The sequence below is a fragment of the Dioszegia hungarica genome (genome assembly GCF_025882075.1).
Source record: "Dioszegia hungarica strain PDD-24b-2 chromosome Unknown MKK02contig_25, whole genome shotgun sequence".
Classification (NCBI taxonomy): Eukaryota; Fungi; Basidiomycota; class Tremellomycetes; order Tremellales; family Bulleribasidiaceae; genus Dioszegia; species Dioszegia hungarica.
The window spans coordinates 1,084,572-1,109,271 of NW_026515779.1; the positions used below are offsets into that span (position 1 = coordinate 1,084,572).

The window sequence follows — 24,700 nt, forward strand, 5'->3', positions numbered from 1 at the left end:
TAGACACAGACCTTACACCACAACAGCAGTGGTACCGCCTGATCTATAGTCGTAACCGCCGCTCGTCCAGATACTACCGCTCAACTCTGCCATTCCGCGGAACTCCCTTCCCTTTATCTCCCCCATCCAAACACAACCGCCATGTCAGGCTGGATGTCGTACTTTACCGGCTCCCGGCGCAACACACAGGAAGGCGCCCGAGATGCTATCGTCGGGCTGAGGCAGCAGCTTCTCATGCTGGAGAAGAAGGAGGAGCATTTGAACAAGAAGATTGATGATGAGATGAAGAAGGCGAGGGCGAATGCGTCGACGAACAAGCGATGTGAGTGTGCGAACGGAAGGCGGCATTAGCGCTGCCATATTACCTTGCTGTTCCTTGGCTGTTGGCCGAAAATAGGAGGAAGGAATCGGCCATCATCGCCTGTCTCAGTGCTGACCCCTCAGTGGCAACTGCGGCATTACGACAAAAGAAGGCACACGAGAATGAGCTCGACCGGATCGCGGGTACACGCCTCACCCTCGAGACCCAGGTGAACGCTATCGAATCGGCGAATCTCAATGCCGAGACAATGCTGGCGATGAAGAAGGGTGCGGATGCGCTCAAGGGGATCCACAGCAGCCTGTGCGTTCTCCGTCCAGGCTGAACGATCATCACGATACTGATAATCACCAGGAAAGTCGAGAAGGTCGATCAGACTATGGATGCTATCAGGGAGCAGATGGACTTGACGAACGAGATCTCAGATGCGATCTCAAATCCGGTCGGAATGGGCAATATGGTGGACGAGGTGAGTTCAGAACCGCGCCGACATCACTGCTCCCTTCTTCCGCGCACTTGCTGAATATCCAGGACGAGCTGGCGGCGGAGCTCGAGGCTCTGGAGCAGGAAGAGCTGGACGACCGACTCAAGGGCGCAGATCACGTCCCGGTACACACCCCAGCATCGCCAGTCGCAAATGGACGAGAACGTCAGTTTCTTCTTTCCCCCCTGTTTAGGAAACTAGCAGCTGATCTCATAGGTGTCCATGCGCAAGCAGAAGAGGACGACGAGGAAGCGCAGCTCCGTCAATTGCAGGCCGAGCTGGCAATGTAAAGCGGCTATCCCAGAACTCGGTCTCGCTGGTAGCATCCCCGGCTTTGGCCCTTTTCGGCTTCCGAAATACTCTACGGAAACTCATTCCAATGTTGTGCTATTAGTCTCTTTCCCCTCTCCTCTTTCCTGACGACGACGGCGACAATGACGGCGGTGGCGGCGGTGGCGGCGGTGGCGGCGGTGGCGGCGGGGGGAGTGTGATCAGCCGAGTTCGAGCATATAGGTATAGTAGGGTATCGTCTCCCCGCGGATCAAGCATGTAACACTATCCATGTGGCAGGATTGATTGTGCAATCTCGAAGCTTGAGAAGGAGCCTGGAGCGCAGTGTAGATCATGGGTGTGGCGTCGGAAGTTGGATCAGACCAGGAGCACGTGAAGAGTCGCGGTTGATTTCCATGCATGTCAACGCGTCCAAAAACACGTTGACTTTGATCACATCACCCAACTCCTCATTCCTTCATCACCAACCATCTTTCACTCGCCTGTCATAGCAGAGCCATCACAGCAACGACGACGGCACAGCCAGTACCCTTAGCTCACCCTCACTCTGACTGCATTCGCTATGGCGCAAAAACAAGCGACGCGAACGAGCACAAATCAGGCAATCACCCTCAAGGGGTCGACCGCGCTCGTTACCGAATTCTTCGAGTACGGAGTCAACAGGTAGGTCTTCGTGATCTCGGCCAAGATCAGCTATCCGTACTGCGGCGACTGCGGCTGTGGGTCGTAAAGCTGAACCAGCAGTATTCTGTATCAACGAGGCGTGTATCCTTCCGACGACTTTCGGTGAGTCAACCTTTCCCAACTTCGCCTAGACGCGCGAACAACAGTGCTGCAGGCGTGGCCCTCGCGCTGTCCCCATACTGCTATCCTAAGATACGTGCTGATGTATTGCAGTATGGTCAAGAAATACGGTATCCCCCTCCTCATCACCGCGGACGAATCCCTCAAGGAATATCTTCAAACAGTCCTCGCCCAGGTCCAAGGTATGTCTTCCTCCTGACCACCTCCTCGTCGATAATTAACCATGATGCCTAGTCTGTCCCTGCTGACCCTCAGAATGGCTCATGACATCCTCCATCACCCGCCTCGTCCTCGCCATAAAATCCCTCGAAACGGACGAGACCCTCGAACGGTGGCAATTCGACGTGCAGACGGATGAGGCGGCGATAGCTGCTTTGGCAGCTGCCGAGGAGGCCAAGGCAGCCGGGAAGCCTGCGCCGAAGTCGGCGGGGGCAGCAGCAGCGGGGGGTGGAGCCTCGGCAGGAAATGGGAAGAAGAAGGAGAAGACGGAGAAGGAGGTACAGGGGGAGATTAGGGAGATTATGAAGCAGATTACGAGCTCTGTGACTTTCTTGCCGATACTGGAGGATCCATGTGAGTCTTCCCCTCTCTCTCTTTGAACTTGACGTCTGCGTGCAGGAACTTGCCTATTGATGGCGGGATGCTTGTGGAAGGGGAAAGGCTGCGGAGATTCTTTGAAAAGCAAGGCAGGCCGGTTTCACAACGATCAGTCTCGAGCGGTAAAGAGAGAGTCTGAGCCGAAGTGACCTTGCAGCTTAGGGTCCAAGGACGTCTGAGCAATAGCTGACTAGTACTCAGGTACATTCACCCTACTCGCATATACAAATACCGACGCCGAGACGGCCATCCCAAACACATGGGGCGATGCCGATCCTCACCTTATCGACCGGGGCAAAGTCGAGCAGGTCAGATTACGGAGTTTCAGTACCAACGTGCACTCGCTCGAGGCAAGTCTTTCCTTACCTTGAAGGTCTGGCAGACGAGATGCTGACCGTACAGGCTATGGTGGCATATCGTGTCGGGGAATGAGTCAAAGTGTGGTCTGTGTAAATCAAGCTTGATAACTACCACGATGTATCGACCTCCTAGAACCCTGTACAGATATACCATGCTTCTCTACAAAGCCTTTTTACTGCTGCTACCACTATTCCCAAAAGTCAATGGGGGCGGAACAAGGAATGGCGATCCCGTCACTCCCACCGCTGAGCCCACTTTCGCCCTAACACCGTTCCCTAGCCCGCCATCCCCACCCTCTCGTCTGACCCCTACCTCCTTGTGGCCCTCCTCTTTGCCCTTCCCATCTTCCTCTAATGTCACCACTCCCAACCTATTCCCAAACCCACCAACTACCCCTCTCGTCCCCAAAGCCCTCACCGGCCTTATCCCGACATACGCCAGTCCCCCGCCCAAGGCTGCACCCCCGCTCCCTCCAGCACTGAGACTAGGGAACGTCATTCGCCCGCTGAGCGAAAGAAGGCGTTCAGTCCGCCTTGCCCTCATGCTCGTTTCACCCATAATCTGCTTCGCGGCCGTACGTCTCTGCACGACCGAGAGGCTCGCCGAGTCCACGACGAGCGTGGTACCGTTCCATGGCGCCGCGAGGTCTAGGGAGAGGACGAGCCACGAGCTATCGTCTATGCCCGTCCCCGCTCGATGCAGGGCAACAAGCCGGTCGCGCGATTGGCCGAGAAGGGCTGATCCCCCTCCGCCGGCGGTAGCTATGGCGCCGAGGGACGTGAAGTCGAGGTCGGACCATGATACGCTGTCTTGACTAGCTGCGCCAGATTGCTCGGGCCCATCGTCTCGGTGTAGTGACGAGTACCGACGTGTCCCGTGCGAGGAGAGCGGGAATTCGCCATTCGATACGGGCGGGAGTAACGATGGGGAGCGACGAGGGGAGTTGCCCGGTGTAGACCGCCGAGCGGGAGATGGGGGGATGACGAGGGACACGCCGGACTTGCCGACGGGGGATGCAGTGTATGATGGGGTAGAGGAGGGATAGTCCTCGCCTGAAGCTGAGCGGCGGGGCGGAGCCGATATGCTAGCACACCGACATAGTCCGGAATTGCTCCTGGGGTGGACAAGGTCCACATGCGTTTGCGTGGCCGTGCAAGCGACGACAAAGAACCCAGCGGTCAGAACCGAAGAGCAAGTCGTGCACCTGCTAGATTTCGGCGCCGAGAGATACAGCGCCGTGATGGTCTCCGGATGATGAAGGACTATCAAGAGGGTACCGCCCGTATCAAAGATCTCGACGAGGCCGGATGCGTAGCCGAAGGCGTAGATGGTCCCGTACGATCCCCGATTGAGGCGGAAGGCCTGGCTCGCAGTGAGCCGATCCCGCGACATCCTTGTAGAGTGCAGGGAGATCGCGTCCCAGCCCGAGTCTGACGCTCGCCAGAGATCGATCCCGCTAGATGACTCTGCAACGATATCGCATCGCTCGCCCGTAGCGTCGGGGATGAGGTGTGCCCGAGCGACGTTGCCGGACGAGGGGATGAGCGTCCGGCGGCTGCTGTCATCGAGACTGACAACCGAGCCGTCCGCCATAATGACGAGCACAGGAGGAGGAGACGTGTCCGTTGCCGAAGACTGACGGGACATGATGAATGGGTCGTCGGCATCGCGCGAGATGGGCTGGAAGGCAATTTCGCAGATGCGTCCGCCTGGGGTTGCCGAGCGAGTTTGGACGAGCTTGGCCGATCCGGTCTCCACCACCTCCCAGATCTGAACTGTGCCACCTCGAGTGACAACAGCCGCCCATCTGCCGCTCGCACAGAACGTAGCCGCCGCTATGACGGCAGTTGTATCCTCTAGCTCCAGGTCCAGCCTCTCGCGCGTGCCTCCGCCCTCCGTCTCGGTGAACCGCCAGAGATGAACCGAGTTGTCCAGCGAGATGGTGAGGACGAGCTTCCCGTCCGCACTCGCGACGACAATCTCAACGTCGCTCGCTGGCGTACAAGGCAGCATCCGCACCTGAAGCTTGCTCGCTAGTTTCGACGTGGTGGCCGTCTTGCCAGCACGTTCCGGCAAGGGCTCCGACTCTCCTCTTCCCAACTTGTTCCGCTGCGCATCGAGCAGATCCTTGTCCTTCAAGAGATACAGCAAGATACCCCACAGTGCGAATGCAGTCACTGCCTGAGGAAGGATGAGTACCTTGATGGCGTGAAGGAGGGGCTTGATACGGGGGTATGGAGACCGCGGGCGATTCCCCGCAAGGTCGCGGAGAGAGGACGGGGCCATAGCATGGCCGGTACGCGGGAGGACGAAGATAGAAGCGGGTGGCAGGGAGATACGGATTGACGGCCAGCCGTCTGGATTGATGGCGTGCCACAGGTTTTGGGAGCTGGTCGTGTTGTGAGGTGAGGATGCGAGGTCGAGGGGAGTAGGAGTTGGTCGCAGAGGAGGCTGGTACGCCGTAGAAGTGGGATCGTACCCGTACAGAGTGGCAGCGGTGGCGGGGAGTCGGTGCCTTTCGGTGAGGTAGTAAATGATACCGACGCAGCAGAGGATAGCGATCAGACTGCCTGATTTGGCGGTCCGAGCCTGGATGAACTTCTTCCACCCTTGTCGGGGCGAGTCCGAGACCCCCTGCTTCGCCTTTTGGCTGGCGTCGGTGGGTGAGGCGGTTCCATCAGACGAGGCGAGTACGTCCGCCAGCTCCAAACGTTGCGCGTCGATTGACAAGATCTGCAGTCAGTACACGTTCAGGCAGATAGATTATGACTTACAGTCAAGAAGAAAGTATTGAGCATGAACCAGTCGGTGACAATCAAGACCGCTGCAAAGACGCAAAACTCCCGGACAGGGCGGATATTGGCGACAAACCAGACCACGCCGAGCAAGACTAGATCCGACAGCGAGGTGATGCTGATGCTAGTCCCAACCTTGCTGAGTGCCAGACCGATCCTAGCGGGGACGGAGTATGTAAATGGGACTGAGAAGACCGCTTTGGTCTGTTGCATCAGCTGTGCGGACCGGTCAACGGGGTCTGATAGCTCACAAGAGTAGACATATTCTCCGCTCCTACCACCGTGACGACGAACGGCAAGATATACGTCGGTAACGTCGTCGGCTCCATCGATACGCCCCAGCCATTCCAGCCCAGAAGCGCGAGGATGGAGAAGGACATGACGGACGAGCAGCACAGCTGGACGCAGCCGGTAAAGGCGAGACCGAAGCGCGAGTGGACTTTGGACGCGTTGGAGATCTGGTGGCCGAGTACGCTGAATAGTGCGAGGTAGAGAAGATAGACGAATTTGGATGGTGAGGGGGACAGGGTGGGCTCAACAGTGGGAAGTGTCGTGGGCGGTGGTAATGATTCTGATTGGAACTGCCTCATCAGCCCTAAGCGAGCTCCGAAATCGTCACACTGACTGTCAAGAGCCAAGCCCCGCTGTTGTCTGCGCCTCTGCCCGTGACTCTTGCCTCCCCAAAGAGCTCCGCCTGCGCTACTCCTCCCAAAGCCCCCATCCCCTCGGCCCATCGCCGCTCAAATTCGAGCAGCTCCCCTCTTGGAACGTGGAATGGCACCACCACTCCTCGGTAAATATCCTCCGTTCTCAGCTTGGCCGCAGGCGGCAGCTGTATGTGCTGGACTGCCTCTTCATCCAGCTCGTCCGGAGAGAACAGCATGCACCTCTGGTCTTCCAGACTCCTCACGCACCGCTGACCGCCTCCGCTCTCTTCCCACCCCTCGGCCATCTCCCGTAGTATCCCCAGAATCGTGTGGTCCCGCTGCGCCCAGGACCTCTCGCTGGCCCCTGGTCCATCTAGCACGTCTCCTACGTCTGCCCAGGCGATCCGCATCACCCGCACCTCCTCCTCGAGCCATTCCATCTCGCCGTCTGGCCGGTCGAGAAACCACGCGCCATCCTCCGGATCAGGAGGGGTGTCATCCCACCATCCCGTCCACGCCAATCGGGGTAACAATGGTGGTGGATATGGGAAGAAGCTGTCCAACAGTCGGGTTGTCAAGATCGACAGCGGGTGCTCTCGGGGTGTAGCGCGTGATGGTCCTGCGCGGGGCTGAGCGAATGGGGAATCCGAGGATGGGGGCGGGAAGCGCTTCGAGAGGTAGATGGCAAGTGAGGGGTAGAAGAGGTTGGTCATGACCAAGCAGTCGAGCAGGAGTGTCCGTATCTATAGTTGTCAGCTACAGCTCATTGTCAAAATAGTCACGACCCACTTGATTTCTCGCGCAGTGCTCGCCAAAGCGCCTAAACTTCTCCTCCACCCACGCATCCTGACCCAGCCCCCACCCGAAAGCCCTCTTCTTGCCTTTGTCTTTCAATCTCACTACTCCCCGCCGTCCACCTAGAGCAGGACTCGAGCGCGATGCCGATTGTGAGGGTGCAGTCGACGTCTGAGGGTCGAGACGATGGCGTATCTCCGACCCCTGCCCAGTCGCATTCCTGGCCATCGTGAAACGCGTATCTTGGTCGGGATGGATCTTCGAAACACGACCAGTGCTCTCGGGCCTGGCTGTTGGCCGTCGAGGGTGAGTAGGGCTGCGCTTGATCAGCGGGAAGGAACTCCGTATGTGTTGGTAGGTAGATGCAAGAAAGGTAGACGACGGGCGAGATTGTCGTCGCACTCCCGCTCGGTCTCGGCCTTGGCTCGGCCACCGTGCATCGTGCCTGAATGTGCTGACTGCATGCATGATTCTGCCAAAGTATGACAGGCTGTAGGGCGTCGTATATCATACATGATACATCAGTCATCTGTACAGCTAGTCTTCTAGCCGGTCCACCATTCATACACGGAAAATCATTATGCACCCTCCCTAGTTCTCCGCATTCACCCCATCCTGCAGTCCCGAGTGCCCCTTGATCGGCTGATCCTTGTACTCCGCCTCGATGGCCTTGATCTCCTCGTCGGTCAACCTGACCTTCAGCGCCGCAATGATCTCGTCCATCCTCTCGATCGACTTGACGCCCACGATCGGAGCCGTCACGTAGGGCTTGGACAGGACCCAGGCCAGGGCGACATGGACCATTGGGATGCCTTTTGCCTTGGCGATCTTCTCGACGGCAGCGATGATTTCATCGTCGGACGGGCCCTTGTTGTAGGCGTGGTACTTGTCAGAGCGCTCAGAGTCGGAGAACTTGGCGGCGGGCCGGGCGAGAGCTGGATGTCAGCTGGGAAGGCAAGGGGAATTTGTGATCTTACTCCCGCCGGATAGCGGACCCCAAGGGATACATCCCACGCCAAAGTGCTCGATGGTAGGCATCATCTCCCGTTCTTCTTCCCTGAAGAGGGCGTTGTACTGGTTCTGCATCGAGATGAAAGGCGTGAGCTTGTTATGAATGGCATATTCTAGCTGTCAGCTCACATTTTCGCCTTCACGACTTACGCTGCATGAGCTGGAACTGCCAGGCAAAGCAACTGCTCATTCCGACGTATCGGACCTGGCCTGATCTGACGACGTCATGAAGGGCGTGCATGGTCTCTTCGATGGGCGTATCCTTGTCGAACCTATGACATTGGAGAACGTCGATATAGTCGAGCTGGAGCCGCTCGAGCGAGTCCTTGACAGAGGCGAGAATGTGCTGTGGTCTTAGCTGGAGCCATCTCACCTGGGGTAGGAATACGTACCTTCCGGCTCAGACCAAGTTGGTTGTTGATTCCTGCTGGACCCCACTTGTCCGGCTTGTCGCCCTGCAGTCAGTACGGCCAACACCAGAGACATCATCTGGCTCACCGGCGCATAAGTCTTGGTCATGATGACCACGCTTTCCCTGGGAACGTTGTGCTGCTTGAGCATCTTGCCTAGAAGGACCTCTGATTCACCCGCAGAGTACACATTAGCCGTATCGAAGGTCTACCCAATTAGCTCGAGCACCGCTCAGACAAGAGGTAACAGACGTTGATGCCCTGATCGTAGGCATATTTAATGTGCTTTATGGCTTCCTGCTCATCGCTGACCATCCATTTATACGACGATCCGTAGGTCATGCAGCCCAGGATGATCTTGGAGACCTGATTATCAGCTTGCACTGTGTCAGCCGAAAGGCATGAAGCTCACCTTGAGGCCGGATCCGCCGAGATTGACGTATTCCATCTTGCTTGAAGTGGCCATGATTCCTTGGCTGAAGATAGCGGTGTGAGAGGAGCGATCTGTGATGTGAGTTCAGAGGGATCCACACGCTGCACATATGGGCGACGGAGAGGCCTCGGCCTCCACTGGATCCACCTTGCCTCCACCGCTGACGCTAGGCTTGGTGGAGGCAGGAATGTGGAGACAGGGGTGGCGAAGCGAGACCAGGTGGTGCCGGTGGGTGAAGGCCTGTCTGATATCATGGTGCGGTGTCCTGGTCAAGCCTCATAAGGTTACATAAGGTCACATAGTGATGTTGAGCCAGCACACAGGGGAAGAGAGAATGAAGACTGGCAGAGCCTGGGCTGCAATAGCAAAGAATAATCCAACCCATCCAACTAGAGAACTAGAGAAGAGACAACATCCCTATTGAGATATTCACCACATACCGATCACAGAGCCCCGCCGCCTACTTCATTCTCTGCGTCGGTACCGACTCAATGTCCACCGTGGTATCCCCTGTCTTGTCGGCCTCTTCCAGCTCAATCGCCTCCTTGCCAGTCACCGTTTCCTGTCGATCAGGGTTTTTGAGCGAGTCGGAGCGCCACAAAGGGACCTGACGAGCGACCAGGAGGGTGGGGAAGATGCAAAGAAGGCAGAGGGCAAAATTGACAGCACTAAACCTTTAGCGGCTATAACCTCATCGTTGCGAGGTACTTACAGGGGCACGAAGGTGAGCGAGATGTTGGAGTTCAGGCCGTACGAAACAGCCTGGCCGATTGCCTCCCACGAGCGGAAGATACCGCCGTTGCGAGCGTTGCCTTGCACGTCGACCACAAAGCAAGAGATGAGCCAGTAGATGTACTATCCGTCAGATAGAAAGCAGCGAGAACTCACAGTTTGACAAAGGTAGGTTGTGATCTGTAAGGTGCAGAAGGGGATGTAGGCGTTGGCCCAGCCGTCAGACGACCAATCGTACTTGGGCGCAGCCGACATCGAGAGGAACTTTGCAGTGTTGGCCGAGAGCCACGCAAAGACAGCGAGGGTTGGCAACATCCAAGCCCAGAAGCCTATCATTGCGCGAGTACGCTGCGACCAGCGCTGGTTGTCGAGGACGAACCGACAGTAGATGGCGGTGAAGCTAGACATTAGGCTAATATTAGCCGAGGCAACTTTAGAAACTTACATAATGATAGTCGTTGGCACGAGGAAAGCTTAAGACGATAGTGCCCGAGCGCGGACAGTGAAGTACAGTGTGAGATAAGTTGACAGAGTTCCACCGGCAAAGTACGAGTAGAAGGCAATGGGCGTGAGGAGAAGCATCCGCGGGTGAATGACGGCCTTCCAGAGGAGCACCATCTCGGCCCGGATCGGCTTGCGGGCGGCGAGGACGATGGGAACACCATCGCTACGGGTGACCTTCTCGGGAGGAGAGATGAGAAAACTGACTGGGAAACCGACAGCTTCGATAGCGACGAAGGCAAGGTAGGTCGAGGTTGCGATGGCTCCCGCTGCGGCAGCTTGCGCGCTGTCTGTCAGCGTTGTGGTCTTTGTGGAGATAAGGTGCTCACTTTCTTGCAAGAGCAATGGACCCGCCGACAAGTTGACCCAAATTTCTGGCCCCGACCCAAATGGCAAGGTATCTATCATAAGCCTGGGCCATACAGGCTTGTTCCCAGCCTCACTCTCCGCGGCGTCCCTCTTCCGGGTAACTGAGAATCATCGCCGCTTCAGCGACATACCAGAAACCAAAGCCGATGCCGTAGATGAAGCGACCAAAGATCAGGTACCACTGTGTACCGTAGGCTGAGTTGACGTAGTAAGCCGAGCCGTTGATAGGGAAGGTGGCTGCGCCGATGATAAGCATGAGCTTGAGGCCCATGCGGGACGCGAGGGGACCTCCGAAGAGTGCAACTGTAGCAACCGCACAATACGATGCGGCTTGCGCGGCACCTATCATCAGCGCTGTCCACAGTCGTTAAGGGCTCACTCACTGACGGTGTAGGGGGTGGCTTGTCCCCCTCCTCCTAGACCGGAGATAGCATCCGCCATGGCGGGTCCGCAGAACGCGAGTGCCGAGACCACGCAGATCTGGAAGCGTGCGGATCGGTAAATCCTCGCCCATTTGTTCTTTGCGGCAGGGGGAGGAGGCAGAACATCAAAGTCCTCGCTACCCGTTGCCGGGTGGTTGTAGAGCTGGGTCGACATGCTGTGAGTAAGGGACGGTAGGGCTTCTTCATTTTCGGTGTAGACAATCACATTTGTCTACATGCCATTCCATATATAACTGGAGAAGTACGCATCAAGCGATCAGTGATATTTACTCGACGGCAGAGCTCGGCTGGCTGTCGGGCGGCCCCTCGGTAATCATCAGCGGATATAGATAAGGCTGGCGCTGTGCGATAACGATGACGGACTTACGGAATTGGGCAGCCACGGAGCCGAGCTCCGAGATCGGCCGAGACCTCTTAAGGTTGAAAGTGACGTGGATTTCCCCACGATGTCTTGTCGTAAAGACAGGGCTGTTCAGTGCGTTGCATAAATAAGCCACAGCATCGAAGCTGACAATGCTGTAGCGTACGCCTGCCCCATCCGCTGCTCAAATCTTCCTCTTGATAAGACCGCTCATGAGATCAAACGAGTTGCCATCCGGCTGCAGATCGACCCACTCTTCCCCGCCCTTCTTACCACCCATTGTGGACCTGTCTTCACCGCCAAAGTCGCCACGGCTGTATAGTGGCGTCAGGCCTCGACTCGCCGTGGCGGGGGCGGTGCTGAGCGGTTTACAGCGGAGAAGACCATAGTCCGAGGTGATGGAGTGAATGCGGAGTTTTTGATGTGGTTCCACAGTGGTAAGTGTGACTTCTTGGTTTCTGCGCGCATCAGCAACATCCAGCGCACATAGCATGATGGCCATCCTACTCCCCCTTTTATACTTCCCGTCATGGTGCTCTCCTCCGCAGTCCAGACAGGACTTGTAGATGTGGCGAATGACACGGTGGAGGCCAAATGAGTTATTACTCACGAATGCAGCCATCGGCCGTAGTACTCGTCCATGAAGCCTTGGAAGCCGCCTTCCTCCAGGAACCCCTCCCACTTGCTCTCAAAAGCATCCATGATCCGTGCAAACGTCCCTTCCATCGTAGGTGGCTCTGGGAGCTTCTTCCCGGGCGCCGACCGGGCCGATAGCAGGTTATGCAGGTGGCTGAGCGACGTCGTCGGGAGGGCATTGAGCACGTTGATCCCGCAGCCGATGACGACTCGCCATTCCCCATTGATCAGGTTGGTATTAACCAATATTCCGCCCAGCTTGGCGAGCCCCTTCTTCCCATCCCCAATTTTGGACTCGCCGACGCCTTCGACCTGCGCATATATGTCATTGGGCCATTTGATGCGTACGCCCAGTCGACCATCGGGATCGACCGCTTCCGCTACGGCGAGCGCCATGAGGTACTGGATGAAGACGAGCTTGCTCGACATCTTGGAGGGGAGGGTGATGAGGATAGAGTATTGCAGGCAGCCGGGAGGGGAGAGCCAGACGTTGGAACCGCGTCCGCGGCCGGCGAGCTGGAATGTCGCGAGAAAAACGAGCGGGGTGGGGAGATTGGTCAGAAGTGTTGTATTACTAGGAGTCAGCGCATCTCTATGAGTATGAGAGGTACTCACCGATCAAGCATTGTCTGCGTACTAGTCACCGTCTCGGCATACCATACCAGATCTCCCAAACTCAGCCTCTCCTCCCCATCATGCCCCTTCCGCGATTGTCCGTGCCGCTTCCCGCTGGCTTTCCGAGCCGCGGCGAGTTCCGACCAGTACGTCTCAAAGTTGAACAGCGGTGTCCAACTAGGCGAGTACGGCAGGTCCGGGTGTGGGGTAATGACGGTCTTGACGAGCGAGTGAAAATCTGGTGGGGAAGGATAAAGGAGTGTGGTATCTGATGGCTCGAGCGAAAGGCGATCGACCGCAGGAGGGAAGACGGGCTGATCCCGGCGACGCAGGGCAAGCTGGCGAGTAATAGCTGCCGAGCTGCTCTCCCCGCCGAAAGCGTGCGTATCGAGGATGTGAAGCTCGTCATTCCCGTCCCGCAGGACCTTTCCGGCCGATGCATGGTCGACCAATTTGGCTTGGAGCGCCGGGGCAGCAAAGACCGATGATGCTGTTTCCGGGAGGAGGGGGAGGGGAAAGACGAAGATGGGCGAGGGGTGGGTAGGGTGCTGCAGGAGCAACATGTCCTCCTCTGCTTCTCCTGAGAGCAACGCCTCATCCGACAGCCCGGAAGACCGGCTGGGCGGATCCAGACCGAGCAGAACCAGCAGCTCCACCATCCATTCCACCCTCGCCTTGTCGCTCTCCGCTACCTCTTCATCCGAAGGTGGATTGTCCAGCTTGCGGTTTGCATCTCGTGCCGGCGGGTCATGCAGCGGGTACTCGGGATGCACTGAGCAGAGGATGGCCCTACCCTTTCCATTGCGAGTCAGGACAGCGGCGATGGCATCTTTGGGTGCCGTAGAGCTCTCGGGGAGGTCGCCGTATCGCGCGAGGACTTCGACGTTGGGGTGTGGCTCGGGCAGGAGAAAGTGGCCGCCGCCGTTGTAGTACATGTTACGGAGAGTCCTGGCCGGCCTTCCATTCCGAGACTCGATAGCCAAAGGGACAGCTCGGGATCCCGACTCGGCAGCATATGCAAAGCCGGGATATGTCGGTCCCGCACAGACACCCGGGAAGAACGCCTGATATCAGCTTTGTCTCTGCCCTATTGAGGTAGACCTACCAATTCTCTTTTCCCCATCACCTCCATCTTCCCGCCTTCATCGAATCGGACCTCTCCCGACCCAAAGTAGCCACCAGCGCATAGCCCAAGATACCGTCCCCCCTCGCTCACATACTCTTTGATCCGCCTCGCGATTCCGCTCCTTCCGCTCATTTCGCTGACATAGGGCAAGTCCCGGCCGCCGGGGATGACAAGCAAAGCGCAAGCAGGCTCCCACGGCTGGGTGGAGAGCACCTCGGGCGTCGCAGGCTGGACTGTGTAGTGCGGTAGGAGCAGGAGGGAGAGCGTGAGGAGGGTGTGCGAGAGGGAGAGTGGGGAGACGCCGGGGCCGGAGTAGACAAGGACCTGGTGAGCTGTTGGCGAGGGGCCGGGCATCGCTGCTACAATGCCCTGGAGATAGCTATCTGTGGGCGATGGGTGGAGCATGTCGACAGATTGCCCTTCCATGTCGCCCTAAAGTCGTTCCTCACTGCCGGATTTGATCACGTGATGATCTGTGACAAGGTACAAAATCTGAAATCGTCCCCTGCTTCGCGCAATTACCATCTGACCTGCTTGAACAAGCGTCTCCTTAGCAGCCAATTACATCGTCAATCATGGGCAAGCCACAAAAGGAGAAGAACCAGCCGGTAGCTGGACGAGGTCGGGGCCGGGGTCGAGGCAGAGGAGCGGGTGGAGGCGGCCGAGGTGGACCTTCAGGCGGTCGGTCTGCGCGCTCGACTTTCGGTCCGGCGGATGCTAGCATGTACGGCGCGAAGCCTGACAGCTTGGTCCTGCCCTCAGACTTGGAGAGTCCAGGCGACTCGGATAGCTCTGATGAAGCTGGTCAGCTTGCCATCTCTCTCGGCTACGGGAACGCTGCTGATTGTTCAGAATCGTCAACAGCCGGCTCAACTTCGGGGAAGAAACGCGACGCCCTGGGTAACGATCTTGACGCTCCCGAATCCAGTGAGGAGGACGAAGAGGAAGAAGAGGAGGAAGAAGAGTCCAGCGAAGAAGAAGCGGTACCAGTGGAGATTGGCGTACCGGTTGCGATGTGGGATTTCGATCACTGCGATCCAAAGCGATGTTCGGGGAAGAAGCTGGCACGGCATGGCTTATGCGTGAGCATGCGGATAGGGCAGAGATTCCGAGGGATAGTCTTGACGTGAGCTGCTACGTACCATGTGAGGAAGAAGCAGCTGACATGTAGTCCGAAAGGGAAGAAACCGATCGCACCGTGCGACGACGAGATCATCATGCTGAGCGGACTGGCGGTTGTGGAGTGTAGTTGGGCGAGATTGGACGAAGTGCCCTTTGGGAAGATCAAGGGCCCATACGAGCGGCTGTGTAAGTGTCTCTCTCATCTCTGCTTTGGTGTACAAGGTGTCGGCGGCGTGGCTGGTGATGGCGGTCGATTGGATAGCATTGATTGTGCGGATCGTGTCTGGTATGGCGTACGCGAGGAAGGAGAGGCCTGTCAGCTGACAACCAGTACCTTACCTCATCGCGACAAATCCTGTCAACTACGGTAAACCCTGGCGGCTCAACTGCGTCGAAGCACTAGCAGCGGGCTTCTACATTACAGGACATGACGACTGGGCCGAGCACCTGTAAGCTGGAAGCTTCCGTAGACATCGGATCTCAGCTGACACAGGAAGTCTGTCCAAATTCTCCTGGGGTCACTCGTTCTACAAGATGAACGCCCACCTCATCAAGCGGTATCGCACGTGCACGACCTCGGAGGATATTGTGGCGATGCAGGAGTTGATCCAGGCGGAGCAAGCGAGGGATGCGGAATTGCGCAAGCGGGAGAAACGTCAGTTCCCAACTCGCACACATATGTGGCCAAAAGCTGATCATACAGGCGCGTACGATGATGGAGATCTCCTCAGATCCAACCCTAATCACCAAGACTGGGACGAGCCAGAGGATGAGGGGGACAAGAGCGAAGAAGAAGCAGACGAAGTCGAGACATTGACAATGGCGTTGGGGCAGACATCTATCGAATCTCCGGCCAAGGCTTGATCTACTGGTCGGAATCTGCATACACTACCTTGTACCTGTATACAACGAATGCATTATATGTAGCCATCTGTCCCAAGCGACACTGACGACTCATCCTACAGCCAGGCCAGTGGGAACAGTAACGACAAATTCTCGCCCCCCAGGGCGGAGCGAAGAATAAGCCGATAGCGAATGACCAGCTGAATCCCGATCTGCCCGTCGCAACCCCTTGTACCTGTATACAAATTGCATGAATCATGACGTGGCCATCTATCTCAAGCTTTACTGACTCGGCATGAGTCGCCAACGCTAGCAATAAATGTAGAGAAACCGCCCTCTTCTATGTTACACCCTTCGATCTCACCCCGCCGTTCTGCACAACCGAAATCTTGACCAAGCTTATGGAGGCACCACTCCAACCGAAGTCTGCGTCATCAGCTACGGCTCCCCTCAATCAACAGATCGACTTACCCAAGCCTCCGGCAATACCCTCCAGACCTTCTCCTTCCCCTTGCCCTGCTTGACGGCAACCTCCCGCACCTTGAACTCAATCGCCACCTTACTCGCCACACTGTCAAAGTGTGTCTTCAGATCCGAGATCATATCGCTCATATTCCGCGTGTTGCCCTCGATCAGCTGGAGCAGTTGAAGGAGGTGCGAAGCGGGGAAGGCGACTTTGGGGCCGGTCGGTCTGGGTTTTGGCTGGGCAGTTGGGGCACCGGTAGTTTCCGATGCGGCTGAGCCGGGAGCCATATGTGTTGCGTGGGGTGGAGGACCGCCTTGTCCTGCAGAGGCGGATAAGGCAGGCTTTGCGTGATCCGCCTGAGCGACCGGGTGTATTTCGTCGACCGATAGGAGCGCCTTGACGCCCGTCCACAGGCCTATCGATACCGACGTAAAGTTGCACTTGTACTGCGGAAGCGGTTCGGCCGAGGTGTACGTGAACGGATCAATCGAGTCTGGCGTATCTGCTCATCAGTCCCATCCTCTCTCCCCGGTAAGCCGGACATACCGTTTAACAGCTGCAGTCTGTACCCCTCCATACCCTCATTCCCCTCCCCGATCCTATTCTCCCACAATGGCCCCCTCCACGTCGGCACAACCTTGACGACGCGCTTCGGCTGCACCTCGCGCTTCTTGACGACCTTCATAGGCAGTCGTGGCTGCTCCCCTCCACTACTGATCAGGATAGGCGCGTCCGCGTCCCCATCCACCGGTATGGCGGCAGGAACGGGCGTCCCATCTCCTTCACCTGCAACGACATCGTCCGAGTCGTCCAGCCAATCATCAAACTCTCCTTCTTCCACGTCATCCTCCTCGTCCTGCTCCTCCGGCTCAAGGTTGGCATTATCGTCGACGTCCTCCCCGCCTTCGTCATCTTGCCAATCATCGCCGGAATCGTACGTATAGTCAAACATAGGATCCTGGGCGAAAGGGGTTCGAGGACCGACCACGACCGACTTCTTGGTGAATGTGCCTAAGGCGTAAGCCCCACACCCGGCGTGACAGCAGCGGGAAACTATGCAGCTTACCTGAGTATGGCGGTCTGACCTGCCCATCAAACGCAAGCGTCTTCCACGGAAACTTCATCTGGTTCTTCAACCGATTCAAGACTTTCCGTGGGTCCGCCGCATCTTGATGCTCCAGCCACACTTCCCCGACCGAGCCGTACAGCGGAGCCGACTTGAGCCCTTTTGGTAGTCGTGCAGCCTTCGAAGACTTGACGCCTGATTTCCGGACCAAGTGTGAGATGTGTTCTGGATCGTCAGCTCTTGTGTTGACGCAAGTCCTGAATATAGCTGACCTGATAATCGCCAGTCTTCCGACGCCTGACGCGTCTCCTCTGGCGTGACTGAGCGTCGTTTCCTAGTGAACCTGTTGACTGGCGCCCATTCCACGGTAGCTCTGAACGTGACAGGCTTAAAGGTCCGGTCAAAGTCGCCAAGCTGTACTTTGGGCGGTTCTAAAGATCAGCTTCTGGCCTTTCCGTCTACTCTATAACGAGCTCCTCGAAACTGACTGGACGGTCCGGCCTCCTCAGGCTTGCTCGCTGCTACCGCCGCCTTGGGTGTAACCTTTGGCTTGATGAAGAAGGAGCTCATAGTTTGCTTTTGCTTCGCCATGAGCTTCTGCTTCTTTTCTGCTTCGGCCGCCTTTGCTCTGGGATATCAGCTACTGCCCTCAGAGGAAGAAGCGGGCAATGACAACTCACGCCTCCTTCTGCTCCTTCTCTTTCCGCTTCTCCTCCTTTTCGGCCTTCTTGGCATCCCGCTCTTCCTGTTTGACCCGAGCTGCCTCCTCCTATATCATCAGCTAATGCGGCTTCCCGGACTCAACCGCGGTCACGCTAGCTCACCTCCTCGGCGGTCAACTTGGACTTCTTGACAGGTGATGCGCTCCTCCCAGACCGTCCACTGGCTGCTGTCCCCTCCCTGCTCTTCCTGTCCAGACTAGGCGCCGGCGAGTCCTACTTATCAGCCAAACCCCCACACTTCCGACGTATCAATCACCTTGGCTTTCTTCTCTCCCTTCACCTTGTCCCCCTTCTCCCCTCTCAAAAGATCCGCCCACTCCACCTCACCCAACCCCTTAATCATCGCCTGCACCTCCTCCCTCGCCCGGGCCCTCTCCGCCATCCTCGCACGAACAATCACGAGCTGTTCCTCACTGAAGAACTTGCTCGGCTGTCGCGCTTCCCAACATCGAATCTGCAGGGCTGCAGGGAGCCGCTTGGCGGGCGTTCCGGATGAAGAAGGGGTAGGGAGGTCCGCGGCGGTAAAGCCGTATTGCTTCAGACGGAAGAGGAGGATTATGAGTGCAGACCAGGTACCGGGTGGAATGACATCTGAGGATTAGCTTCAGCATTTCAAGTAGAGCTCAGAAGGGCGTGAGAAGCTCACCCGGGACGTCTTTCATGTCCAGCACTTTCTTGATGTGATTGGTGAGGTAGCCATCGCTCGGTGATGTCCTGACACATCAGCTACGTCGCAGCAGCAATCTGCCAATTCTAGCTCACGCTTCTTGTCCAGCTAGAACGATGACTGCGTGGTGCTCCTCCGGAATACCGTGCTCCAGGCTCGCCTTGCCATCCTGGACATCCAGCAAGAACGCCTCAAACTCAAGCTTTTCTACAACGCATCAGCTCGTTGTCGTCAGCGAAGAAGGGTTGAGCTTACTTCTTCTCGGAATCTCAAACGTATGAGGAGACTGCTTAAGTACCAGCTTCCGCTTCTGCAGCTCCACCAGCGAGCCCGCGCCCAGACCCGACTTGGCCGTGGGCGTAGAGCTAGCTCTTGGGTCCGGAATGGCGCAGGGCAGCGGAGACGAAGGGATGTTGGTCAGATCGACCTTTTGCCGCTTATCTGGGGCGCAGCTATTCTCTTTGCCCTCTCCTGCGCTTGGGCGCGTCCCCGTTCCTGGTATATCAGCTCGAGCTCTCAGATCCAAAGCGGACACGGGCGCATAGCTCACCATCAACTTCAAGCTTCCGCTTGAGCGGCGGTGTAGCAATGCCGCCAGAAGGCGAGTCTACCTGCATGTTGTCGGCGCTGAGGGTCGGTGTCATTGGCTCGTGACTCCGCGGACGAGGCGTGGCCATGTCAATCTTGGCTGAGGTGAAGGGGAGGGGAAGGGAGTCGAGAGGGCGGATCTGCAGGATAGTCTGCAGCGGTATAGTACTTCTTCTCGCGGGTCTACGCGTGGTAGGCGGCTAGCTGTAGGTGTAAATGGTTCTGTGTGGTGAGATATGGAGTTGAGTGAGTGAGGAGCGCGTTGATCTTTTGGCTGGACGCGTCGAGCTCCGTTTCTCACCACGGCGATCGCCGCTAGTCAGCGCGTGCCTTGCTTGACTCGTACCTGACGGGTACCTGGCCCGAAGCGACATGGTAAAGTGCAGTTGCATGTATGTCTCTAGTCTAGACAGACGAGTATGCTATGAGTGTTTTTGTATGGTAGTTTCCTGATATGAGAAGGGATATGTGTGGTATCGAGGAATGGTCTCCTCATTTTTCTGACGCCCTCCGCCGGTCATCCCCTCCCCGCAACCTTGCTCGGACTCCTCCATCCACCTCTGAGCGGACTGGGCGCGATTCCATCGTCCGCCCCTACAGCCCGGCTCCAGCTCGGCACGATCGGTGCAGCATCCACCGGCGCCAGTGCCGGACTCTGCCTCTGTAGTCTGTGCGATCGCTGGCGCTCACGCTCCCTCTCCGCCTCGTCCCGCCTGTGCCGGGACCGCGAGGGCGCAGGTTCCCTCTCTGGGGGCTGGGTGAGCATGCCGCTGAGCCCGCCCTGCTGCGCCTCGACAGCATGACGGATCCGATCCCTCGACCTCCCTCGCCCTTCGCCCGTCTCTCTGCTGCCCAGGGTAGCCACGCCCGGCCGGTCGGTCTGCGCGGCGTGCGACTTGCGACGGGGAGCAGCGGACGATTCCGCAAAGGTGGATTCGGTGGGTGTGGCGCGAGTGTAGTCCAACTTGGGGTGCATGGGATCTGAGCGAGACCGGGAAAGCGCGGAAGCACCGACCCCATCTGCGAGCTGGAGAGGCTCGAGCGTAGGGCTGGCGTAGCCTGATACCGCGCGCCGATCGACCGAGTTCGAAGGACCCGAGGTATCTGATACGACGCGGTGCGACGTGCGCGAAGGACCGAGGGAGAGGAGCGAAAACTCGCTCTCGCCCCGCTCTTTGCTCGTGGCTCGGAGGGGATGGTTGGCTGGTTTGCCACACGCACACCGCGCGATCAGGGCGTTGGGGGAAGTGACCGAGTTGATCAATGCCGGTTTACGGCCGAAACGCAGCGTATCGATCGAGGTCCCGTAGGTCCCGTGAGAGGGGACCGGGGCGGGGGTTGGAGCGGGTGCAGGACGAGGCACCACCGCGGGAATCTTGACCGGTACGGACGACCCGGGAAAGCCAATGTGGGAGTGAGAGTTGGGGAAGGCGGGCGGACCGAGGTCGAGCGGGTCCTTGTGAGGAGACTCAGCGCCGGCGGGGATGGTATTTGGGCTGTTGAGCGGGGAGGTCGACTCGTCTGACTCCGACGAAGTGGAGCTGGGCCGGACGTGGGGCGGCATCCGGGGCGACGGCTGGATAGCGGTGTGAGGGCGGAAATGGGGTGAGAGGGAGGGGTGAAGTTGCGCCGTCAAGTGGACAGGGTGCGCTTTTTGCTGCTTCGCCTTTTCGCCCTGATCCTGAAGCCTACACTCGCCAGAGCAGTACATACTGCTGGTCAGCACGGAATCTCGCATGGAAAGGAAGGACTCACTCTGTACCACGTGTAGGCTGGTGGCAGATGTAGCACGGCTGGTTCTCTTCAAGCTCAAACATGGTGAAGAGCGCAGGTAGGTGGGGACGAGGAAGGGTATGAAGTGAGAGCTGAGGGGACATCAGTTGCTGTATGACAAAAGGGAGTATGGGTAGCTTCTTTTTCAGGGTAGGGTGGAAGTGAGGCTTTTGGTTTTGGTGAGATATAGGAAAGAGGGGTCAACTCACGATTGGGCTAGCTTATATCCCCGACGAGCGGCTCTGAGTCCCAATACTTCAGATCTTTCCTCCTCCGCAAACTCGTTCAGATACAGCTCCGCCAATGTCCGACCCTACGCCTTGAGATGCGGTGCGTCGACCTCCTTTCTTCCTCCACCGCTGACCAAGGTCCGAGGCGTGTCGCAGGTCCGCGGGGGACGAATAGCGGGTAGACGCCGAAACGGTCGCAGCTGGGCGTTGCGACGAGGACGAAGGGTGAAAGTGAGAAGGGAAGGAGGGGTATGTGGTCGGAAATTTCGGGCGTGGCCGTGGCGTCGTGGAGGCGTCGTTTGAAGGGGGCAAAGATGAAAGGGTGGGTGTCGAGATGAGAGGTCGGGCGGTTAAGCGTGCTTTGGCTGTCCGCTAAGGGTGGGTGCCTAATTTCGACAAGCGAGACGAGGCGAGTCGATATGATTCGTCGGCCGAAATACCGCTACGTGCCTCTTGACTAGCAATGAGGGAATTCGCGGGATGGGGGTATGCACACTGTAATGGAGCTACACAAGGGTATTAGCGGTAGGCCCAGGGATGAATACGTCTTCCCTATATAGGCAAGTCAAGACGAATGAAGTGGGAAAAATGAGGTGATAGGTGATAAGGGCAGAGGACCGATCAGGTCCACCCCTGTTTCAGAATTTCAGGCCTGGGACCACCTCCTCTCTTCCCCCTTAGACGGGCATGCACCGCCTTTGCGCATAGTCACATGCCCGCCGGTCGCTTGGTGTCTCCCCATCCTGCGCTTGTCTCCCATCCCTTCCGCTCTGTTGTCCCATCCATGGCCCGTTGTCCCAAACTTCAAAACTGAAATTTTGGTCGCTCAGGCACAGCGCCTCCGAGGCACGTTCGAAACCCTCGCTGGTGTTTCGGATTACCCGCGAGCTTACTCACCTTGTGGCGATACGGCGATTCGACGCACAGACAGGGCAACTGGGAAGATTTAGATGAAGTATAGATGTAGGCACAGATGCCACTGGTCGCGCTCGAGTATTACGCTGTCTGCTTTGCCCTTTGATGCTCTGCCCGGCCCCCTAATCGAGCGAAGCCAAAAAATGACTCGATTCCGACGCGGACCAACGACTTCGCCAAAATGCCGGCATCAGGCGAAGGAATGTCGTCACCTCGCTGTATTTGGCATTCTAAAGTTCCAACGGAGACAAGGATAGTCGGCCAATCATGCTCTCAAGGAGAGATGCTCCTCTCGCGCCCCTGCTACCGAGAAAGGCACTCTCTCTGCTTGGAGGGAATGCATGCATCATACATGGGGAGGGTCTGTGAACCAATTCGAAGCTCAAAGAAGGTCATGGAAGATGCGGAAAATCTTCCGACGGAACTCTGAAACTCCAGCGAGACGCGTCGTCATTGCGTCATTTTACCCCAATCCGGAGCGGGGTCCGGCCGGAGCTCCGGATATAGCCAAGGCAATTGCCGCACGTTCGCTGGGCGGCGATGGGGGGCGAACGTGCAGAGGTCTCGCTCGGCAATGTACTTCAACCGCACACAGTGTACAGTCTGGTCGAGCTTTGGGCCCTCGCGCCAGGTCCTCTCACTACTGACCGTAGACGCACTCAAGGGATCTCAGAAGACACACGGTGAGGGATCCCTTTGTGTCTCGCTCGGGCACGCCCCGTACGTCGCTTCCCGTCCTGGCTTCCATGCTTCTTCACGACGGTCTTGCTTCTTATCTACTAGCTTACTGGCTGATGCCCCGAACAACTACCCCACCGATCTCTCCAACGCGGACTCACCTCAAAGAAGACTACCTGACTTTCTCTACTCATTTTCACGGCTTCATCGAGGGTTCAGCTTGTTCAAGCGCATCATTCGCCACCCTCCTTGCACGAGCACAATGCCCGTCTCTCATTGGAGCGACACGACTCCCGGCTGGTCAGCTGGACAGCCCAGCCGCGTAGCGTACCCACATGATATGAGCTACGATCTGCCCTTCATCGATGAGCCTCGACCCTCCAGGATTGACCCCTGGGTATCAGAAAACATTGATAGGACGCGCGAGGGCTCTTTGCCGTGGATGAACTTTCACTTCCCACCGACTCGCTCATACCCCTCGATTTCACAAGCGGTGCTGACTGACGCGGTCCGTGCGGCTGATCACCATGGGCCTGTTGCTTCCGCGCCAGACGGCTCCCGGGTGACTGGTGCGTCGGCTCAGGGGATGGAACGGCCTGATCTCACACCTGACTCCGATACGGACCTTGACTACGATTCTGATGACCCGGACTGGATCGCCTATATGGCAGACACCAAGACCGAGCAAGATCCCAAGCTTGACTACAGTCGCGATACCACATCGTGTGGCTCAGAACTTGACCCCGAGGAAGTCTCGCAGTCCTCACCAGACCCCGTGAGCACGCCTTTATCAGAGTCACCGACCGCGAATACCTCTGTACCTAGTACTTCCATTCGTCGTGGCCAGCTACGCAACGCCGACCTCAGGAAAAAAGCCAAGCTCCGGGAGCGTCAAGAAGTACTGATGGGGCGAGGAGTATGCCGCACGTCATCGTCTCGGGCTCGGGACATGCCCTTGACACTCGTGGACGAGTTGATAGATCTCACAGACTCAGCAGGACACAAGGATTACAAGGGCTATGCCATCCACCAGAGCCGTACCCCGGAGGGGAAACGGACATACTCATTCCTCGATCCGAATGCGGCCCTCAAGGTCGCTAAGAAGATCGTGCCTTTACTTTCCTTAATAAGCCTACCTCGCAAAGCCTCAAGGCTTGCTCAGTTGAACGCAATGAGAGCTGCTGTGTCAAGATCTTCAACCAGCAGATCTGACGTCGTGACCCCCACCACTTTGACAGCGGGATCGGAGCCAATGCGGACTCGCTTACCCAATGCATCGAAGGCCGACCAGCTTGAGCGGAACGGTCGTCGGCTTCGGAACCTTGCACGCGCGTACTTCATACTCGAAGCTCGAGGAATTCGACGGATGCGGCGTGTTCAGTCGCAGCGTGTCCCTCGAGAGTTTCTGGACGCGCTCGTCACTCAAACAGACTCTGCGAATCCGCAGTCTGCGGTCCCGGAATATTTGGGACTGGTCATTCATGACACCGCTGCTAGCAAACATGCATCGGAGCCGATTCTGCTGGACTGGAGGGAGACTGTTTGGACTGAAGGAGATGGAGAGAGCGTCTCGCTGCTGCGTCCGTGGATGGAAAAATACAGGTAAAGGCGAGAAGAGGGTGGCGATGCTGGGTGGCAAGTACTGCGAAGGCGGTCGGTGGCGGCGAGTCTGGCAGGCTAAATATCGTACTAACGACTTGGCTGAATACATGCATCAGCGCGTGAGGTCTCTTTGCTCACGCACGCTCGCCTTTGGCTTATAGCCACGACTCCAGTACTGAGCACCCGCAGGCCTTTCACAGAAGACACGCTGCACCATTCCTTTGTTTTGGTTCCCTAACTGATCCTTTATGGTTCTGACCGCCACGCTTCTTTCTCTTATACTGCTCTGATATCTCGCT

The 24,700-nt window shown here is 57.4% G+C and overlaps 9 protein-coding genes across 9 annotated transcripts; 4 read left to right on the forward strand and 5 right to left on the reverse strand.

Annotated features, from left to right (window-relative positions):
* Nucleotides 1-141: 141 nt before the first annotated feature.
* Nucleotides 142-1,093, forward strand: MKK02DRAFT_40914 (putative late endosome to vacuole transport-related protein; the record flags this gene model as incomplete). The annotated part of the gene is made up of 5 exons (XM_053091332.1): nucleotides 142-322; nucleotides 445-622; nucleotides 674-788; nucleotides 851-968; nucleotides 1,020-1,093. 5 exons carry the CDS (start codon nucleotides 142-144, stop codon nucleotides 1,091-1,093), a joined length of 666 nt encoding a protein of 221 aa, XP_052942386.1.
* A 144-nt stretch (nucleotides 1,094-1,237) lies between these two features.
* MKK02DRAFT_35422 (mitotic spindle checkpoint-related protein) lies at nucleotides 1,238-2,927 on the forward strand (the record flags this gene model as incomplete). Its single annotated transcript, XM_053089174.1, has 7 exons — nucleotides 1,238-1,288; nucleotides 1,696-1,757; nucleotides 1,839-1,880; nucleotides 1,992-2,080; nucleotides 2,154-2,471; nucleotides 2,697-2,845; nucleotides 2,898-2,927. 7 exons carry the CDS (start codon nucleotides 1,238-1,240, stop codon nucleotides 2,925-2,927), a joined length of 741 nt encoding a protein of 246 aa, XP_052942387.1.
* Nucleotides 2,928-3,014: 87 nt separating this feature from the next.
* Nucleotides 3,015-7,320, reverse strand: MKK02DRAFT_20423 (sterol-sensing domain of SREBP cleavage-activation-domain-containing protein; the record flags this gene model as incomplete). The annotated part of the gene is made up of 5 exons (XM_053086254.1): nucleotides 3,015-5,588; nucleotides 5,630-5,854; nucleotides 5,902-6,231; nucleotides 6,276-7,040; nucleotides 7,087-7,320. The coding sequence occupies 5 exons, from the start codon at nucleotides 7,318-7,320 to the stop codon at nucleotides 3,015-3,017; spliced, it is 4,128 nt and encodes a 1,375-aa protein (XP_052942388.1).
* A 363-nt stretch (nucleotides 7,321-7,683) lies between these two features.
* Nucleotides 7,684-8,961, reverse strand: MKK02DRAFT_40917 (NADP-dependent oxidoreductase domain-containing protein; the record flags this gene model as incomplete). The annotated part of the gene is made up of 7 exons (XM_053091333.1): nucleotides 7,684-8,027; nucleotides 8,070-8,216; nucleotides 8,254-8,449; nucleotides 8,496-8,558; nucleotides 8,602-8,721; nucleotides 8,766-8,879; nucleotides 8,926-8,961. The coding sequence occupies 7 exons, from the start codon at nucleotides 8,959-8,961 to the stop codon at nucleotides 7,684-7,686; spliced, it is 1,020 nt and encodes a 339-aa protein (XP_052942389.1).
* A 445-nt stretch (nucleotides 8,962-9,406) lies between these two features.
* MKK02DRAFT_35424 (uncharacterized protein) lies at nucleotides 9,407-10,989 on the reverse strand (the record flags this gene model as incomplete). Its single annotated transcript, XM_053089175.1, has 7 exons — nucleotides 9,407-9,614; nucleotides 9,659-9,801; nucleotides 9,835-10,078; nucleotides 10,160-10,465; nucleotides 10,509-10,580; nucleotides 10,623-10,890; nucleotides 10,932-10,989. The coding sequence occupies 7 exons, from the start codon at nucleotides 10,987-10,989 to the stop codon at nucleotides 9,407-9,409; spliced, it is 1,299 nt and encodes a 432-aa protein (XP_052942390.1).
* A 547-nt stretch (nucleotides 10,990-11,536) lies between these two features.
* Nucleotides 11,537-14,083, reverse strand: MKK02DRAFT_20144 (putative biotin-acetyl-CoA-carboxylase ligase; the record flags this gene model as incomplete). The annotated part of the gene is made up of 4 exons (XM_053086204.1): nucleotides 11,537-11,810; nucleotides 11,963-12,562; nucleotides 12,604-13,667; nucleotides 13,709-14,083. The coding sequence occupies 4 exons, from the start codon at nucleotides 14,081-14,083 to the stop codon at nucleotides 11,537-11,539; spliced, it is 2,313 nt and encodes a 770-aa protein (XP_052942391.1).
* A 368-nt stretch (nucleotides 14,084-14,451) lies between these two features.
* On the forward strand, nucleotides 14,452-15,715 carry MKK02DRAFT_20265 (uncharacterized protein; the record flags this gene model as incomplete). Its single annotated transcript, XM_053086230.1, has 4 exons — nucleotides 14,452-14,855; nucleotides 14,901-15,037; nucleotides 15,183-15,300; nucleotides 15,349-15,715. The coding sequence occupies 4 exons, from the start codon at nucleotides 14,452-14,454 to the stop codon at nucleotides 15,713-15,715; spliced, it is 1,026 nt and encodes a 341-aa protein (XP_052942392.1).
* Nucleotides 15,716-16,093: 378 nt separating this feature from the next.
* On the reverse strand, nucleotides 16,094-21,020 carry MKK02DRAFT_30383 (uncharacterized protein; the record flags this gene model as incomplete). Its single annotated transcript, XM_053088030.1, has 15 exons — nucleotides 16,094-16,120; nucleotides 16,166-16,662; nucleotides 16,707-17,171; nucleotides 17,227-17,451; nucleotides 17,499-17,657; nucleotides 17,715-17,854; nucleotides 17,907-17,995; nucleotides 18,051-18,161; nucleotides 18,205-18,539; nucleotides 18,595-18,662; nucleotides 18,711-18,822; nucleotides 18,871-19,110; nucleotides 19,166-19,343; nucleotides 19,739-20,915; nucleotides 20,959-21,020. The coding sequence occupies 15 exons, from the start codon at nucleotides 21,018-21,020 to the stop codon at nucleotides 16,094-16,096; spliced, it is 3,885 nt and encodes a 1,294-aa protein (XP_052942393.1).
* Nucleotides 21,021-22,388: 1,368 nt separating this feature from the next.
* On the forward strand, nucleotides 22,389-24,405 carry MKK02DRAFT_30384 (uncharacterized protein; the record flags this gene model as incomplete). The annotated part of the gene is made up of 3 exons (XM_053088031.1): nucleotides 22,389-22,482; nucleotides 22,560-22,697; nucleotides 22,775-24,405. 3 exons carry the CDS (start codon nucleotides 22,389-22,391, stop codon nucleotides 24,403-24,405), a joined length of 1,863 nt encoding a protein of 620 aa, XP_052942394.1.
* Between the last annotated feature and the right edge of the window lie 295 nt (nucleotides 24,406-24,700).